General features: G+C 43.5%; 1 protein-coding gene across 1 annotated transcript; it reads right to left on the reverse strand.

Annotated features, from left to right (window-relative positions):
* Nucleotides 1-2,730: 2,730 nt before the first annotated feature.
* Nucleotides 2,731-13,863, reverse strand: znf710b (zinc finger protein 710b). Its single transcript, XM_085764604.1, has 5 exons — nucleotides 13,718-13,863; nucleotides 10,609-12,198; nucleotides 6,160-6,351; nucleotides 5,623-5,794; nucleotides 2,731-3,856 (listed from the first exon to the last, which is right to left on the reverse strand). Exons 1-5 carry the CDS (start codon nucleotides 13,760-13,762, stop codon nucleotides 3,675-3,677), a joined length of 2,181 nt encoding a protein of 726 aa, XP_085620730.1. The 5' UTR covers nucleotides 13,763-13,863; the 3' UTR covers nucleotides 2,731-3,674.
* Between the last annotated feature and the right edge of the window lie 5,278 nt (nucleotides 13,864-19,141).

The raw sequence follows: 19,141 nt of genomic DNA on the forward strand, positions 1-19,141 counted from the left end.
TTAAAAATGTTTTTTAATGTTTCCCTCTTAAGGAACATTTTCCAGAAACTAGGGTCCAAAGAAGCACCTGTTTAATTTGACCTGCAGCTGTACAGTAGTTGTACCAATTACATTTCATTGTCCACAAAAGGAATGTGTCCTCAGAGAAGACATGAACCATCTACCAGCTGACTGTATGAAATAAATGATAAAGAATATGCTGAAGGAGGAGCAATGAGATGACAAACAGACAATGAATGAAACTGTACCGCATGTTGTACAGTAAGTAAGACAACATATCTTACTTATTACCTGCTCTACATTTTCTGCATGTAACAAAAAACACTTGTACCTTTGTTTCTGTGGACATATAGATACACTTTTGCATTGAAGGTTTCCAATAGTGGCCTTCAGGATGAAGACCCAATGCAGAGGTGACCTAGCGACAAAAATGTCTCTGAGATGCCCAGCCAGAGCCCTGACTTGATCTCAATTCAATATCTCAGGCGAGACCTGAAAAGGACTGTCAACCGCTGTGCCTACTGCCTACTCAAGCTAACAGAGCTTGAGATGATCCGCTTTTGCTGATGTAATTAGCCAAGGGCTTCATAAACTTTTTCCAGCCTACACTGCTGTGATTATACTGGGTGGGTGATCATAGTATGGCACTACTTTTGCATCTAAACCAAAGAACTGAAGAAATTTAAAGTTCTTTCAGTGATTGCACTTTATTCTTCTGTAAACATGAATGTCTGTTCCAAATGTGATTACATTTAATTCATTAGCCTACGTGTCAAAGTATTTCTTTTATTTACTATTTCAAAAAATCTGATCTGATTAGTATTGTGCAGTATAGCAGCTACAGACCCCTCATTCAGTAATTTCCTGTGCTTCTTACAAACCAATTACCTCTTTGTATTTGGCTTCATTCATCCTTTTTCAATTCCTACTAGTCTCCCCATTCCTGCTGCTGAGGGCCCCCCCTATCGCTGGATGCTGCCTGCACTATGCTTCGCTGTAGGGGTCGTATTAGGCAAATGATGAGCTATGTCTGGTGCTTGTCTGACAGGGTTGGAGTTCTGCCCATAGGGTTAAATTTTTGTCTCATCAGACCAGAGAATCTTTTTCCTCATGCTCTCAAAGCCCTTTAAATGCCACTTGGCAAACTCCAATCACGCTGTCATATGCCTCTTACTTAAAGTGGCTTCCGTCTAGACACTCTACCATAAAGGCCTGATTGATTGAGTGCTGCCGAGACGTCCTTCCAGCAGGTTCCTCCATCTCTGCAGACGACTTCTGCGCCTCTGACCGTTGGATTCTTGATCACCTCTCTGACCATGGCCCTTCTTGCCTGCTTGATCTGTTTGGCCGGACAAATGCCACATCAAAGGGTCTAAATACAGAGATTTCAAATTAAAACACAGTAGCCTAAAGAGTCTAAAACATGGAGAGACATATCCACCCCAACCAACTCAACGCCCCCCAAAACACAGTGAAAGATTACAACTCTAGTCGCCATCATTTAAACTAGAGAACCTTTATTAAATAATTCATGGTCAATTTCCATGAGGTCTCAGTTTGATATTCCTCCTTTGAAAAAAAAAAGAACTAGTAGACCATTCCTCTGGTTTAGTGTGCATATCAAGGCTGACCTGCATGGCAGGACAGGGGGAGCTGACTGTCTTCCCCAAAACAGAATTATGAATAGCAGGACAAGCGTCAGTCCACTTTCAATTCAACCATTACAAAATCTTAACAGGAACTCCAAACATTTCCTCTTTTAATTTTTTTGTTGGCTTTTAAATCAGTTCAGTTTTTATTCTCTGTGTCAAGAGTTGTTAGGATTTATTTGATGCAGAGCTGTGTGTGAAACCTGGCATAAGTAGACTAGTCTCGGTGCACTCCCCGTATGGAGAAGTAGACGGATAAACTCAGTAATGGGTCAACCAAAATATGACTTTTAGACCATTGAAGAATGCCACATTACAGAAATTTAATTTGGGATATTTTCACAGCTTTATCTTGCGACAAACTACCGTTCTATTGGAACTACATTTTCCCAACCGTTGGACTACCGTATTACTACGCACAGACACGCCATGTCGCAAACACAAGTGTACAGTAGGTGCGCACCTACGTAGTAATACGGTAAATACAGTTTTCAGGCAATGTAGCATAAATGTTGACTTTTCAAATTAAATGACACTACTGTATGTGTGGCAAAAACAATCAATCAAATCTTTTTTTTTTTACAGGCCCCATTACTAAATCACTCTGCTTCTGAGAAGCTATTTCTCCAAACAGGAAGCGCTGGTCTACAGCAGGTAGTGCACATTCCTATGAAAAAGCACTTGACACAGCCTCACATCAAATTACCAGAACTTTAAGTTTAAGGGAGAACACACCTTTCAAAATAAATTGAACTGAAAGTAAATTGCAATCAGCCCTGGTTTTAAGAGTGCTGAAACTACAAACAACAAGAAAAACAACAAACCCAAACTGCTGATTCTCCATACAAACTGCTCATTCTTCAATTCGCATTTGAACCGACACCTGTAGAACACCCATATCATGGAAACTGCACTTTACAAAAACCTACTGAGAAAGCATATCCGTTTGTTTTTAATAATATTGCCGTTATGGGGTTTCAAAAGATTCTATGATCTTATTTCCCCAAGCTCTTCTCCTTGAGGCAAATGACTTCACTCTCACTGAAGATGGGCTTCACAGAAAAACGACAGGTCTCAATGAAAAAAGTGCTTTGTATTGTTCACTCAGTAATTCAAAAACTAGAGCTGTATATTCACTACACGGGATTGATTATTAATGTAAAGCTAAACCATGTGAAACAAAAAACGGGGTAAACACACTGCATGTCGTAGAATCATTTGTACAGTGAGAGGGCTCCACATGCCGGCGACGTGGTTTTTCTGGCATTAGCCAAAATTGGACAGTAGCAACTTTGGTTGTAAGTGCCCTGGTATTAAAAAGATGACAATGTCCTGTGCCAAAAGCACAAACGCATTGAACGACCGGCCTGTTTGAATTTTAAATTGAGGGCTGGGCAGCAACAGGTAACAACAATTAGGAACTGTTTAGTAAGAGCATTCAAACCTATGAGTATGTTGTGACTATGTATCAAAAGTTCGATATACAGTGAGTAAATAGCTGACACGGTGGAAGCTTAGTTGCAAATGTATCTAGCTGGCACTTTCAGTCGAAAATATAAGGGCATACATTGGTTGTGAATGACAAAAATGGCAAAATGGTAAACAGTTTTCTATCACATCAAATGTAACTGATGGCTCTGCAACTGCAACATTTTTTCTTTTTTTTCTCTTTTCAAATAACTGATACATACACACAACATACAGTACAGATTTCACTGTCTGCCAGACAGAGTCTTGGAGTTGGTTCGCGTCGTAATCCCAAAAAAAAGGGGGCTCCAGACCTTGTCAACTGTTTCAGCGTCTCTGCTGTGAGCAACAGGGCTGAAACGTGTCCTTTGAAGTGTTTCTCCTTCCTGGCCACCCATCAGAGTCCGGCAGTTCTGGCTCTTCTGGAAGGAGGCCATAACTAAAAGAAAACCCCTTCCCCAAAGTCTCCCAAAGCCTTGACAACAAATCGTTAATTTCCTTCTGCCTTGGAAAAGCAAAAACAAAAAACCCAAATTGTATTTTCTGGTCCATCACTACTCAAGGTGTAGTGTAGCTGCTTGTATCCTTGCCAAAGTTGTAATACTCCTCCATGTCCTCCATGTTTGCTGTAGTGAGTTTAGTGAGGTTTTGGGAGCCACCATTGTCCATATTGTCTGGTGATGTAAAGCTGAAGTTCTGTCCTTCGTACTCCCCTTGGCTCTCCATTTCTGGAAGAACTTCTGGAAAATACAAAAGAGGTATTACATGTATATTTCAAAAGCCACCTCACCACTTACACTCAGTACAATCATTGTTAAGATGCTAGGCTAAGTTTGCCAATATAGGGTTGCCTAATGTCCATTATGTTTTTACATCATCTTCTTGATTAAATATGAATTGATTTGAGTGGGAATTAGTTGAACTGAAGTTATTACTAATTTAATATGACTGTGCAACCAAACCTCCGTCATGGTTATGGCTTTCTCGGATTTAAAGCCACTGAAATGAAAGTACTTTTATGCACTATTGAACATTAATGATTCAAAAAAAGCAACAATCACACGTTCAACAATCTGAAGGAATACCATTCATTAAGCGTTTTGTAACTCTAATTTGTTTCAGCCAAAGTATGTGTATTTAATGTAAAATGAGATTTGATAATCAGGCAGCCCCATGCTGCTGAATTCTGCATGGAAATACATGCCACCATGCTTGATGTTGGCCTGGTCAAAGAACAAATCAACAGTTAATGCCTAAGGCAGACAATAATACAGGTACAAAGACCCTAACACATGAAGTGAAAAGCCAAAAACAAAGCCAAAACCAAACAACATCAGGAAGCAGGGCTCTGGCTGAAGCCAGCAGCTCAAGCTGAGTGTGACATCCAAGGATAGTGACGTACTGTATTCAGCCTGAGTTTGAGCCTATTTATTTTGCATGTAAAATGATATAAGGGTAACACTTTACAATAAGGGTCCCTTAATTAAAGTTAGTTAGTACATTATTAAGCATTAATTAACTCCTTACAGATATATTAACAATCATTATCATGTATTACTTAGGATTAGGAAACACATTAATTAAAGCAGAAGTAAGTGGTCCGGTCGTTTTCGCTAATGCTGCGTTCCAGGCAGGCTTTTGAAATCGTAAATTACAGCTTCAAGTCACAACTTACGACTTTGTAGCGTTCCAGGCAACCCACTCGTGTTTTTCCGACCTGTTTTACCGGTGAAAGTCACTATAACGGCCACTCGTAACTTCCGACCGGTGAACTCGTACCAGATCGAACTGGTACGACTTCACAGGTCGGAAAAATACGAGTTTCCTTGAACGCACCATAACAGTCCTCGTCGCTACGTCGCCACATTCACGGCGTCCCTTGGCTGCACACACAGCCCTGCATGCCGTTCTCTCTCCTCATTGGATAAAAACTGTAGGATACGATAAATGTTTTCTCCTGGGCTCAGAGCAGAGCAGAGTGACTGAGAGACCCGTGTTTCAGACCAAACACTCTATGTAAGTGATTGCTGTCGGAAGATATAACTATTTAAGACTTATATTAACACAAATATATCACTTACTTCTGCTTTAATGTAGCCTATTAGTAAGCAGTTAATTAATGTTTACTACTCAAAGTAAGTTAGTTAATGAATTATTACGTTGAATAATGTAACTAGTTGTCATTATGTATGCATTACTCAGCATTAATTAACACATTCGTTTATATATTAATGCTTAATAATGTACTAACTAACGTTAATTAAGGGACCCTTATTGTAAAGTGTTACCGATATAAGATTTGTAGGTGCAGCAGATCAGAGGGTCACTGATTGAAATTGTGCAATATCCCTTAGGAACGGAAAGGGGCATAAAACCATGCTGTTTTGAATGTGAATGTGTGGTTAGGCATTGCCAAAGAAAAGCATGCACATTCAACCAACCTTTGCTGGATAATTAAATCCAGATTAATCCAAAATAAAGTGACGGTATATGCAGCGGTCCTCACCTTGTCCCTCTGGTGAAACATCCATTCCATGCTTGACCTTCATGTGCCTGCTGAGGTTCCCCTTCAGGTTGAACTTACTGGTGCAGTAAGGACACTTGAAGGGCTTACTGCCAGCATGGAGATGCATGTGGCCCAGCAGGTTGTACATTCTGTTGAAAGACTTGCCACATACCTGAAAATAATAATAATAATAATTTAGATTGAGAAATGTGTGAGCACAGGCATAAACACAAACAATCTATCTAGGTGGTTACTGGTGGATGGAAGTTAATAAAAAAAATCATCCTTCCTGACGACAGTTGGCTCACTGTAACAATGGGAAATTGATTTTACCAGAACCACTGACATCAAAGCATAAATCCATTTTGAGTTTCATAGCAGCATATTTTCTCATTTCTCCTCTTCATATAATACCGTTTTATTAAATACTATATTGAACTGAAGTTGAACTTATTTCACACTAAAATTAATTACAGAATCTTACATTTGCTTCTATCATGGAATAAAGCTTTTTTTTCCTTTTTCTCAACTACTTGCCTTGCATTTGAATGGCTTGACAGGCAGGTGGACAATCATGTGCGTCTTGAGGGTCTGTTTCTGGATGAAGCTTTTGAAGCACACATGACACTGGAAGGGTCTGACGCTGTTGTGGATGAGCATATGCCTCTTCAGGTTCGCAGAGAGAGTGAACTCTCGGGAGCACACGTCGCACTTGTGACCTTTCATCCCCTGCAGAGTCCAAACAGAAGGGAAGGGTTAGTCATTCCCATATAGCAGTGTGTAATACTGTTGAGTCCTCCCCCTTGTCACATTATTCACTACAGGTGCAACAGAAGTGGATTAAGCGCTTAATTGACAAGTTTTCAAACGGTGAGTGAGTGGGAGGTGTGAGAGACTTGTTGTGGAGTCACAGAAGGAGGAACAAAGGTAAATTACTGATAGAGGAGGATGCTGATGGAGGAGCATCTGAAAACATGGTCAGCAGCTGCAACAGCAACAGTAGTGACGGGGCCTCCATTAGCACCTAATTGCAAAAAAACTTGCACTCCTTCTGAGTCACAACTCTGAGTCATATCTGTACAAACACACACAATACACTGATGTCCATTACTATTAATTATCCCTTTAGAAATCAGGAAAAAAAAAAACACAATTTAGACTGTTTTCTTCAGAACTAAATTCAGTAACATTTATCTCTGCAACAAGTGGAGCAATTGCAAGCAGAAACTGCCAACGGTTAATTAATTATGCCGTTTTGTCACAATGTTATGAAAATATGGGCTCAAGTTTTAGCCAACTCACTGAATCCATGGGAACTATACACTTCCTGTTTGCATCCCTCGAAGAATGAAAGGAACTGTAGCTCTGAAACAAAGAGGATTGTTCCTCATAGAAGACCCTTTTCTATCTCTGACACAATGTGGGGGGCTTTGGGGGCAAAACTGTCTTAATTTTGTCTGAGGAGGGGTGACACAATATAAAACTTTGAAAATGTTGCCATAACTTTAATATCTGATTTCATCCACAAAACAACTAGGAAGGTATACTGTATATGCTTCCCGCTGCACATACAACATAATGGACAAGTCTCCTGTATGCACAGTGCGAGAACAATGTACTACAATGAAACCATTCTTCTTATTATTTTAACCTCATGATATTCGCACCCTTTCTGAGAGATGTTGTTCATTTGTTCCTTGGCAGCCATTTTAGGTGTACCAATAGATTACCCTAGTACATCAGCAAAAGCTCTTTGTACCTGTATTTACAGTGCCGTAATATTCTTAATGCCGTGGGAAATGTATAAACATTGAGAAGCAGGTCACAAGAGCAGGTCAATTCACAACGACAAAGGCATCTGAGGTCTGTGTGTGTGTGTGTGTGTGTGTGTGAACATGCTGCTGCACCACACACACTCCACTCTGCAGTCAGTGTCTGCAGACAAACAAGAGGCAGCGAAGAGGTGGGCTTTGGGTTATTGAGGAGAACAAATACGTATTACAGGTTACTAGCTGGTCGCGAGACAGTGTTTGTAGAAGCAGACAAATCTGGCAGACTGTCAGTCCACCCACTGTCTGCACAACAAATGGGCCGTGGTGCCACCGTCCACCAGGGGGAGCAGTGAACAGACGTCACGCTCAAACACAAACCTCACAAGGGAGCATTTTCTCCACTGAGAACACAGACCCTTCTCTCATTTCGATGATGAGTGTGTTCTAAGGTTTTTGTGGCTCCAGATAGTCCTCAGATCCAGGTAAACCCTCAGAAATTCTGCATTTTTATTAAGATTCTGTTTGCAATTTTTGCTTCCTCTCTCCTCCTCCTCCTCCTCACCTGTGTGTGTGTGTGTGTGTGCAACTGTGTGCATGTGTGCAGAATAGGCAGGGGGCACTGAGCAATTACAGACAGTTCACTCAGACAAGGATTATAATGAGGAGTACATGAGGATGCCTGGTGTCGTGGATGTACAGAATCAAACCCTAACGAAAATGTAGCACAGAAGGATTGTGCCTATTCTGCACCTCATTCCCTCTGCTATACATTTTTAACAGCTGACAGTAGAAGTGGGGATGTTGCCGTCCTGGTTTGTTAAAATGAACAAACCTTTGTTGAAGCTAGAAACTCATTGGCCTTGGTATATATATATATACTCTGGGTGACTGCACAAAGATGTCCACATATCCTGATCCACTGCTACAATGATAAAAGCCTTTAAAAAACTTGCAACAATGTATGGAATAATTTAATATCTCTTCATAACGTGGATCTATGTTATAATGGGACATTTTGAGGCTCCTTCCATTCTGACCTTATAAATTTAAAGGGTTAAAGGGATAGTTCACCCTAGAATGATATTTCGCTCATTATCTACTCACCCTCATGTTGACTAAGGGCTGGAAGAAGTTTCAGATTCCTCCGTGGCTTCTCTGAGTTACAGGGGGTCTCGGCATAGCAGTGCATGTCCATATAACGGTTGCAAAGGGACACCGGAGCTCTTCGTAAAAAAACACACACAAAAAAACATCCAAATACCTCCATGATGCTCGTATGTAATGTCCGTCTTGTGCTGAAGCCCCAAATTGCGTAATTGTCCCGAAAAAAATTAAATAAGTCTATATTTTAAGCTTGTTTGTAGCGGAAGCTTCTCGAAGCTCCTCTTCCTGGTCCGTCCAAATCTCGCGTGATTCGCAGTAACCGCACTGACGCATGCTGACGCCGGCGCAAATCACGCGAGATTTGGACGGACCAGGAGAGCTTCGAGAAGCTTCCGCTACAAACAAGCTTAAAATATAGACTTATTTAATTTTTTTCGGGACAATTACGCAATTTGGGGCTTCAGCACAAGACGGACATTACATACGAGCATCATGGAGGTATTTGGATGTTTTTTTGTGTGTGTTTTTTTACGAAGAGCTCCGGTGTCCCTTTGCAACCGTTATATGGACATGCACTGCTATGCCGAGACCCCCTGTAACTCAGAGAAGCCACGGAGGAATCTGAAACTTCTTCCAGCCCTTAGTCAACATGAGGGTGAGTAGATAATGAGCGAAATATCATTCTAGGGTGAACTATCCCTTTAAGTTAGATTAGATTTAAATTTGAAGTTTTTGTCACAACAAAAATATGACACAGAGACACAAAAGGATTCAGAACGCAGGATGGATGTCTGTCTGTCAGGCTAAGTGCTCTTACCTGTCTCCTCCACCCAGGCGTCAGTGGGTAAAGGACAGGAGATGAAGTGAGGTGATGCATTAAGACAACAGAGACGTGCTAGTCTCCCTTTGGTGATCCAATAGTGCCTTTTTTTTTGTATGTGCTTTGGTTCTCCTCTACGGTTTTCTTTTACATGACAAGAAAGGACCTTAGGAGTCTCGTGATCTATACATGTGATATTTACAGTGTGTCTGTGACAAGAGTAGTCAGCATGTCCGGCGGCGGGGTCAATACCTTATGAGTGAGCGAGTGCTGACGTAGGTGGTGGAGCTGCACAAACTCCAGGCCGCACTGGGAGCAGGTGTAAGGCCGTGGGCTCTGGTGCTTCAGGAGGTGGTTCTGCAGCTGGCTACGGTAGGCGAACGACTTGTTGCACTCGGTGCACTGGAAGGTGTGGGGGCCCTGGTGGCTGGTCTGGTGGCGTTTGAGGTGGGCGTAGGTGGGGAACTCCATGCCGCACTGCGAGCACACGTGGCAGCGGCCCCGCTCGTGTTTTTGGCTGAAATTCGCAGTAACCGCACTGACGCATGCTGACGCCGGCGCAAATCACGCGAGATTTGGACGGACCAGGAAGAGGAGCTTCGAGAAGCTTCCGCTACAAACAAGCTTAAAATATAGACTTATTTAATTTTTTTCGGGACAATTACGCAATTTGGGGCTTCAGCACAAGACGGACATTACATACGAGCATCATGGAGGTATTTGGATGTTTTTTTGTGTGTGTTTTTTTACGAAGAGCTCCGGTGTCCCTTTGCAACCGTTATATGGACATGCACTGCTATGCCGAGACCCCCTGTAACTCAGAGAAGCCACGGAGGAATCTGAAACTTCTTCCAGCCCTTAGTCAACATGAGGGTGAGTAGATAATGAGCGAAATATCATTCTAGGGTGAACTATCCCTTTAAGTTAGATTAGATTTAAATTTGAAGTTTTTGTCACAACAAAAATATGACACAGAGACACAAAAGGATTCAGAACGCAGGATGGATGTCTGTCTGTCAGGCTAAGTGCTCTTACCTGTCTCCTCCACCCAGGCGTCAGTGGGTAAAGGACAGGAGATGAAGTGAGGTGATGCATTAAGACAACAGAGACGTGCTAGTCTCCCTTTGGTGATCCAATAGTGCCTTTTTTTTTGTATGTGCTTTGGTTCTCCTCTACGGTTTTCTTTTACATGACAAGAAAGGACCTTAGGAGTCTCGTGATCTATACATGTGATATTTACAGTGTGTCTGTGACAAGAGTAGTCAGCATGTCCGGCGGCGGGGTCAATACCTTATGAGTGAGCGAGTGCTGACGTAGGTGGTGGAGCTGCACAAACTCCAGGCCGCACTGGGAGCAGGTGTAAGGCCGTGGGCTCTGGTGCTTCAGGAGGTGGTTCTGCAGCTGGCTACGGTAGGCGAACGACTTGTTGCACTCGGTGCACTGGAAGGTGTGGGGGCCCTGGTGGCTGGTCTGGTGGCGTTTGAGGTGGGCGTAGGTGGGGAACTCCATGCCGCACTGCGAGCACACGTGGCAGCGGCCCCGCTCGTGTTTCACCTCGTGCGCTCGCAGCTCGCTGGGATAGGCGAAGCCCCGGCGGCAGAAGCGGCAGCTGTACGGCTTGACGTCGGTGTGTTGGAGCATGTGCCGCTTCAAGTGGCTGGTCTGGGTGAAGCCCTTCTTGCAGACGGTGCACTTGTGGGGCCGCGTGCCTTGATGGGTTAGCAGGTGAGTTTGAAGGTGACTGGGCTGCTTGAAGAGTTTGCCGCAGTGCGGACAGGCGTGCGGTTTGATGCCGTTGTGGCCCAGGATGTGCGTGACCAGGTTGTATTTGGAGGTGTACGATTTATCGCACATGCGGCACTTCCAGCGCTTCAGACCGTCTCCCACGTCCACGCAGTACGACTCGTCGATCTGGATGTTGATGTCCAGCCGGTCCACTCTGCGGCCTCCGTGTCTGCGTGGAGGCTGCGGGTGCGGAGGCGGCTGGTGCTGCCCTCCCGCGCCCCCGTCCGTCCACATCATGCTCTGGCTGCCGTCTTCGTACTCGCCCGCCATGCCCATTTCCCCCGAGTCGTAGCTGCCCACTTCACTGGTCTGGAAGTAGCTGCTGATGGCTTCCTCCTGCTGCGTAGGCTTCATCATGTTGTTCCCCTGGTGTTCCACCTCTTCCTCGTCCTCTCGGCCGCCTCGGCCGTGGCCCCCCATGGGGCGCTGGCCCTGCGGTGCCCGGTGGCCCAGCTCCCCTCCTCTGTGGCCCACCTGTGTGGGAGGAGGAGGAGGAGGGGGAGGGTGGCCGTGCGCGGTGGCCTGCTGCTGGGTGGTTGCTTCCCGCTCGCACTCTACACAGTTCTTGCTGGTGCTTCTGAGGCTGGCCGGGTCGACCTGCACTAAACCTCCTCTGGGAGCCATGTTGTTAAGCATGTGGACACAGGAGGACATCCCAGAGTTCACCCCTCCTTCCCCTTTTACGTGGGACGCGGACACGTCACCGCCTTGAAGGCCGTGGCGATCAGGGGCGACCATTTTCCCATCCGGATGTTGAGGCGGCCCCTGCTGCCACCTCCTCTGGCTGCAGCTGGGTTGCATCTGGCCGTCTTCTCCCAAGTTGTCTCCTAGGTAATCTCCGTTGGCTCCGATTAGCTGGTCTGCGTACTCGTAGTCGACTCCGTCTACTGGGGGTGCAGGGGACTCTTTGGGTTCGCCGGTGTAGAAGCCGTTGGGTGCAATGGTAGCTCCAAACACTTCATTCTGGGAGATGAGACCTAGCACGGCGGCCTGGGCCAAGGACAGCACAACTACTGGATCTGTCTGTGTGCCTATGTCCACCAGCCTGGCCATTACCTTGGGCTCACATCTACCCAGGCGCCGGCTCGCCTCCTCCTGGAACAGAGAGAGACACACATGCAAAGAGGCAGTTAACACATATTCTGTATCTTACTCTGGTGATAGAGATAACAAATTGAGTTTAGTTATATTTCATTATTTATGAAGGGGACAAAAAAAGACATTTTCTTTTTCCTTTATCATCTTAAGTCGTGCTGTTTCAGCCAATTTCTATGGTTTACCTCATGAACTAAATTGGTAAGGACAAGCTAAGCAAACAACCGAGATGCCTGATGTTGAGAACTTATGAAAACAGCCCAGATTTGTCAACACGGGGCCCCTGGGCCACAATCAAGATGTCTACAATCTCTGTTTTTTTTTTTAGCTGGTTGTCAAGAGAGAGGAAAGGAGAAAGAAACAGAGTTTGATTTTAAGGAGCCCTTTATTGCATCAGTAGGAAGCGTACACACTTCCTCCTGCGGAGACAAACGTATTCCCAAAACACTCGTTCTGGTACAAGAAGTCAACCTGAAACGAGACTGTTTTAACACAAACTTTTAGATCTAGTGACTGACACACGGCAGCTATGAAAGACACCGTCCTGAATGAGCGCGCTAACCATGTATGGCTTGTGCATGTGTGTGTGTGTGTGTGTTGTTGGGGATTAGATGGCCTACTGATCTACACACAACACACACGTTCAAGTGCAAGAGGGGGAAAAAAGAGGAAGAAAAAAACTGAACAAGATTAGAGAAGAAACAAAAACAGAAGAGAGCAGAGAGAGAGAGAGAGAACAGAGGGGGGAAGAGGAAAAAGCTGATAGAGAGAGAAGGAGGGAGGGAGGGAGAGCTTAGAGCACGCAAGAGTGTAGTGGAGGGGAGGGGGGGAGAGGAAAAAAGAAAATGAAAGGTAAAGGGAGAATGAGGGAGAGATAAGGAGAAGGGGGGAGGGGAGGGGAGACAGGAGGGAAGGAGGAAGCCTGACAGAGAGAGAGAGAGAGAGACACTGGAGAGGGAGGGAGGGAGGGAGGGGAGAGCTGAGTGAAAGAGTGAGAGGGTGAGTGTGAGGCAGCAGGCAAAAGAGAGCAAGAGGAAGAAAGAGAAAGAAAGATATTATGTAGAGACAGAGAGAGGGAGGGAGGGAGGGAGGGAGGGAGGGAGGGAGAGGCAGTGAGCGACCAGGAGACAGAGAGAGAAAATGACAAAATGAAAGCCAGACAGAATGAGAGATAAAAGAAAAAAATGATGTGGAGAAACAAGACGAGGGAGAGGAGAAATAAACAGGAACGAAGAAGAAGAGTTGACAAAAGCTCCAAAAGAGGACGAGCGGTGGAGGTGCTGATGACTTAACGCCAGAGATGAGTCTTAATTAGTGAGAAATAAGAAAAATCGGTTAATAGTAACTTTAAAAAACAAAGAAAACCCCCCCGAGAGAATCTCAGCATCTTGTGGCAGCAGCGTCTACCTGTCTGTCTGTCTGTCTCTCTCTCTCTCTCTGAGGCTCCAGCCGGGGATCAAACCCACGTTGCCCACCACCACCTCTTAAACATGCTACAAGTGAGAGCCAATAAACTCACCACGCTCCTCCTGCTGTGAGGTTTCAGGTGCTTTAAGGATCTCATTCTTCAGTGTGAGTGTTGAGTGAGAACAGGCTCCACTCGCCTCCTATTTATACGTGAGGAATGAGAGGAGGCGGAGCCAACACTGCCCGCCTCCACTAACCCCAATACCCCCCACCCACCCACCCACCCTCCCTCCTTCCCTCCTCCTCCTCCTTCTCCTTCCTTCCTTCTTTTTCAACACAGTTTTGGTAGTGACTCTGGTCACACCAGTGCAGACAAACAAACAAATAATAAACAAAAGAAATATTCTCCCGACAAATGAGCACGTGGCCAGTGGGATTAGGAGGAGACACACAGCTCATGTATCACTGACGCACGAGGATCCTTGATAGTCTGGTGATAAATAGGCTAAGTCACCTCAAAGTCACAAGACACACACCGGCAACAAAAATAAAACCAACGTCGTATCGGTGTGAAATTATGGATCCACAAGAGCTGCCTCCCGCCTCACTCACCGGCTTCTCCTCCATCTTCGTCTGTCATTCTTTGTCTTTGTTTCTGCCTTTCTCTGTCTGTCTCTCTTCCTTTATCTGTTTATTCCTGTAGCTCCATCTATTGCTGACTCCTTTTCTGCCTTTCATCTATGTGTGTGTGTCTCTCTCTCTCTCCATCTCTCTGCCTTTGTTGCTTTCTCTCATTTATCAAGTAAGGTTTATGAGTAGAGAAAAGTGTTGGAGGATTGTTTCGTGCACAGACTGACGGATGGGGAGGAAGAGAGTGGGGGGAGAGAGAGAGTGTAGAGAAAAAGACATGGAAGGTGACTGACAAGGAGATGAGCGAATGGAAGAGAGAGAGAGAAGATGGAGAGAGACAGAGAGAGAGAGAGGAGGAGGCAGTGGAAGGAAAGAATACTGAAGGAAAAGAGAGGGGAGGGGTGGAAGGGAGAGATAGAAAAAGAGAGAGAGAAAAAGACTGAGGGGGATGGGGAGAGTGGAGCAGAATGCGGTAAAAGAAAAAGAAGAAATGGAAGATGGATGAAGGGATGAAACCGACAAAATGAGAGTTAAGGGAGAGAATAAAGGTATTGTACCACTCGTAATGATGCATCAAGCTTGAATCTCTCCACTGGCCTCAAACACACACACACACACACAAACAAACACACACTCTGCTGTTGACTGACACCTCAGGAAAGATCAGGGTTCGAGTGCGAAGAACTTTCAACTCTTTCCACCGCGACTGACGACCGGCGCGCCGCCACTGAAATTAGGGACGCAAATAGAGAGATGAGACGGCCGTGGAGCTGTGAGGCGGTGCCAACGGTGGCCCGGGAGGCCACAAAGGTCACGCATATCCTGCCAATAATGAAACCGAGACAACACAAAAGCTGCAAATTACCAAGCTGCAAACCATGGTGGGAAATCAGACTGACAATAAATAATAAAATAAATATATATTCAATTATATTCCAAAGAAAAACCATATGCAAAACTCACGTGGTCTTGCATTTAGCAGGAAACACTTCAAATGTGTGGACTAAGACCTCTTGATTCATCAAAAATATGTCTATACAGCAAACATGGCGCAGCACCCAAGGCTCTGTCTTCTGCTTGTCTCATATTCACTTTTTATCAGCTGGAACAAGTGAATAAAAAAGATAATCTTAGTATAAATTATCACATTTGTCGCTGTTTAATTCTCTGTCATTTTCTGTTCCTTCTACCATTAATCATCAGACTAATTGTTTCAGTTGGAAAATATAAAAAAGGCACATTTATGTTGTTATAGTTTCCTAAGATGATGCGACTTTTGTGAATGAACAGCTGATAGTAAATGTAGATCGCAGTCTGCATTATTAATGTGTGTGACCCAATGGATGGTATACGCATATGTATAGCCACAACAGCACAACACCGACATTCTATTATCATCAAAAAGGATGAGGATTATTTTTGTAGTTTGTGTTTTAATTTACAGCTTTTGGCATCTAACAGTTGTCAATGAATTAAATACCCATTTACTTCCTGTACTTCTAGTCTTTCTTTCTGTAATGCACCATAGGCAACAGCATTTTTATGTACCCCATTCTGTACAGGCACAAACAAATCTTCTAATTAGCTTAAAAGACGACCACATTTTAAAAAACACTGGACTAGTAAGTGAGTAGTGGCATCATTGCACCCAAGTCTAGTAGCTGGCCTCGGCCTGTGGAGCCACAAAAAATTCTGTAATTAATGTAGTAATGAGAAGCAGCTGATTAATGTGGCTTCCTGTGAATGTAGCTAAGGTAACACATCAGCCAAAAATGTTCTGTTACTGTTAGCTTGAATCAGGTGGATGTTTGCTAACCCTCTACACAGCAGTTGGGGAAACAACACAGGACTGATTGCAGCCCACTGCCGTAATGACAACTTACTGCTAACCCCCTTTTCCTCCGCTCCACTCGCATTCATTGCTTCAACGATATTAACGATCAGGTGACATTTTTGAGGCAGCACTCATAATGTAGCATGGGTGTTGGGTTCAACTTTGTTCAATAGTAATGTTAAGACCATAGACTGTAAAAAGAATGGACGTAGCACCCGTGACGTCACCCATTGGTTTGGGGGAGTCTGTTTTGTGCCGCTACTACGGGGGTTTGAACCGCGCCATGTTGGATTCTACTTGCCATATTTGGAGCGGTGCGGCCGTTGGCCGGCCGAGAGCCCGCCCACTGGCCTCGAAGCAGTGGTCTCCGGACCTGTCACTCAACGGTTCTGCGCCCTAATTGGCCAGAACTTATAATAATAATATTAAAACGGTAGAGTTTTAAAAAAATTCACCCCCCTCAGAGTGTGTGTGGGGGTAGAAACTATCGGTTGAGAGCAAAAAAATACAATGTACCAGGCTGTAAATATGTTTTGTTAAGCTGTAAAATCGGCTATTTTAACATGGGGCTCAATTGGAGTTGCTCCCTTCTGGAGCCAGCCCCCAGAGGAATACGAGGGGATTGCAGTTTTTTGAACGCGGAAGTGAGCTTCACTTCTCAGACCGACAACTGCCCCCTTGGTTAAGACACTGATACATCGGTTTGCAGGGTTTTTTTTCTTTTTAAATGTTCAGCAAGTGACAGGAGGCAACTGATCACTCAAGAAACCAAAGATCCAATTGAAATAAAACACTGAAAGAAGTAGAAAAATACAAGAGAATCTATCAATTCACAATAAAAGAGGAATAAAAATCATATCTAGAGAAAGCCATGTACTTTAAAAAGAAAAATGTAAAAATATATACATCAATTCGTCAAAAATATTTTACATTGATCACTTAGTTGATTGACAGTATTTTGATCTGCACCAATTCTAATCTGTGATTCATTGTTGAAATGTAGCCTATTCGTTGTGCAAAAATGATGAAAATTCAGGTTTGCATGCTTCTTAAAGCTGTACAGAAAAGAAAATTGAATTTGAGCCCACTCTGGGTCATAAAATTATTAAAGAACTCGTCTATCAGACGATGTAGGCCAAACTTTGTGCAAAATTTTTGATTAAATCCGGGTTTTTGTAAATGTAATATCTTTTGATTGTACACAATATATTACACAAAGAAAGTGTCATATACAAAGTATACTTTGAACTTTTGGTAAGTATTGATGGTACAGATTTTTTACTATCAGCATAATAAAAACCTCTTTTTTTTTTTTTTACCCCAGACCGTTCAATATTTTAATAATTATCTCTTCTGTCATAAAAACTTGTCTTTTCTTTTCTTAGTGTGTCTTACTGTTTCATGTTGAAGCACACACTCTGAAGTACTGCGAGAGCTGAGCTGTGACGAGTGGGGCCGTCTTGCCTCTGCTTGCAGCTTCACTGACTCCCATGTTTTCATCTACAAAATAAAACTAAACACAAATAGCGAACGTTCTCTGTGGTTACGCTACAACCCCCGCCCCCTCCCCGTCCTGTCAATCATAACCCAGTCAAGCACAAAAAACAAGACGGATTCCACTGAATACAGTCTGTGAAATTTGAATAAAAAAATATATGTCTGATTTTATTATAATCGGTAAGTGGGGAAAAAAACGGCTGTAAAAAGTTATTTTCTTCTATCTGATAATTGCCCACAATCAAAGTCTGTATGCTGTCTGTTGTTTTAAGTGATCAGACCATGGGCAGAAAGTTTAAGATGTGATAAGATAAATGTTTCAGCCAAAACGAAAAGAACACACAGTGCATTGTCGTCACACAGTCCAACACAAGTAGATTTACTCATGTCAAAAAACCGAAAGAGAGAACCGAAATGTTTTTTCTATTTTGGTAGCAGGACCCTGACGATGATCAAATCTGACTTGGAAAGATCTGGTTAGCTTCTATCAGAGGATTTCAAGTTTTTGATTAGACAAAATGTGACAGAACACCAGTTTGGACTGAAGGTGTATTTGTTCATGCTGTTTGTAAGACTTTACTAGTCTAATTAGTCAATCAGGATAGTAATTGTGAGGCAGTCACCAGGTTCATAATTTGTAAAAAATGTTTTTAAAAAGTTCCAGTCGAACTGCAAGGGCGGCACCTAGGGATGGGTATTAACAACAGAATTTGAATTGAATTGAATTGAAAACTTTATTGAACAACATCAGACAAGTGTTCAAAAGGATTAAAACACAATAAAGCCCAAAGGCTTATTTCCATTGTGGTCCTATTTGATGGTAGACACCAATTTTAAGATCTATGATCAGATGTCCCTTGCCACAATGTACCATGGGAGTTGTAGTTACTTACATTTGCCTTATGTTTTTGTGTAGTCTGGCTTGTACCTTCAGCTTTTTATCAAAGAACACAATTGTTCGTTTTAGATAGCCTACTGATGATTTAACCATGTTGTAGAAGTGCTCCAGATGTGAGCCAGGTTATTTCCTATGGAGAAGTGAATGAGACTTTCACATCCTGGACCAAAGTCCTGAAACAGCTCTTTAAATTGTTCAATTGTACAGTAATCATGCTTTGTTTTTATAGTGAGTGATAATGAGTGATCAGCCAGTTCACAACTGATACCGATCAGGTTTGACATCCATGGCGGTTGGCACGTTATACCAGTGTCACACACTAAACATAAGTTCCAAACGGGCCGACGCGGTTGATCGCGGTGGCCTGCCACATACCGACACAGTGAACAATGTGTCAAGCAGGACTACTTAACGAAACTCAAAGTGCTTTTCTCAACTATAGACACCAGATTATTAACCACAGGTGATTGTGATTCCTGGCGAGAAGCATAAATTCTGATATTTTCTTACGCCGATGATGATTAGTGGATGATCAATTGGGAGGCTTCCATTTATGTAAAGCATTGAATGGTTTTTAAACCTTCCCTAGCCCAAGCAGCAACACTCAAATTTTACCTGCAGTAAATCCTCAACCAGCTGTCAAATGGCTGCAGCTTCCAGCTGTGCAGAAGGAGCAG

The sequence above is a fragment of the Trachurus japonicus genome, chromosome 3, assembly GCF_045865225.1.
Source record: "Trachurus japonicus isolate A0001 chromosome 3, Traja_1.0".
Lineage (NCBI taxonomy): Eukaryota > Metazoa > Chordata > Actinopteri > Carangiformes > Carangidae > Trachurus > Trachurus japonicus.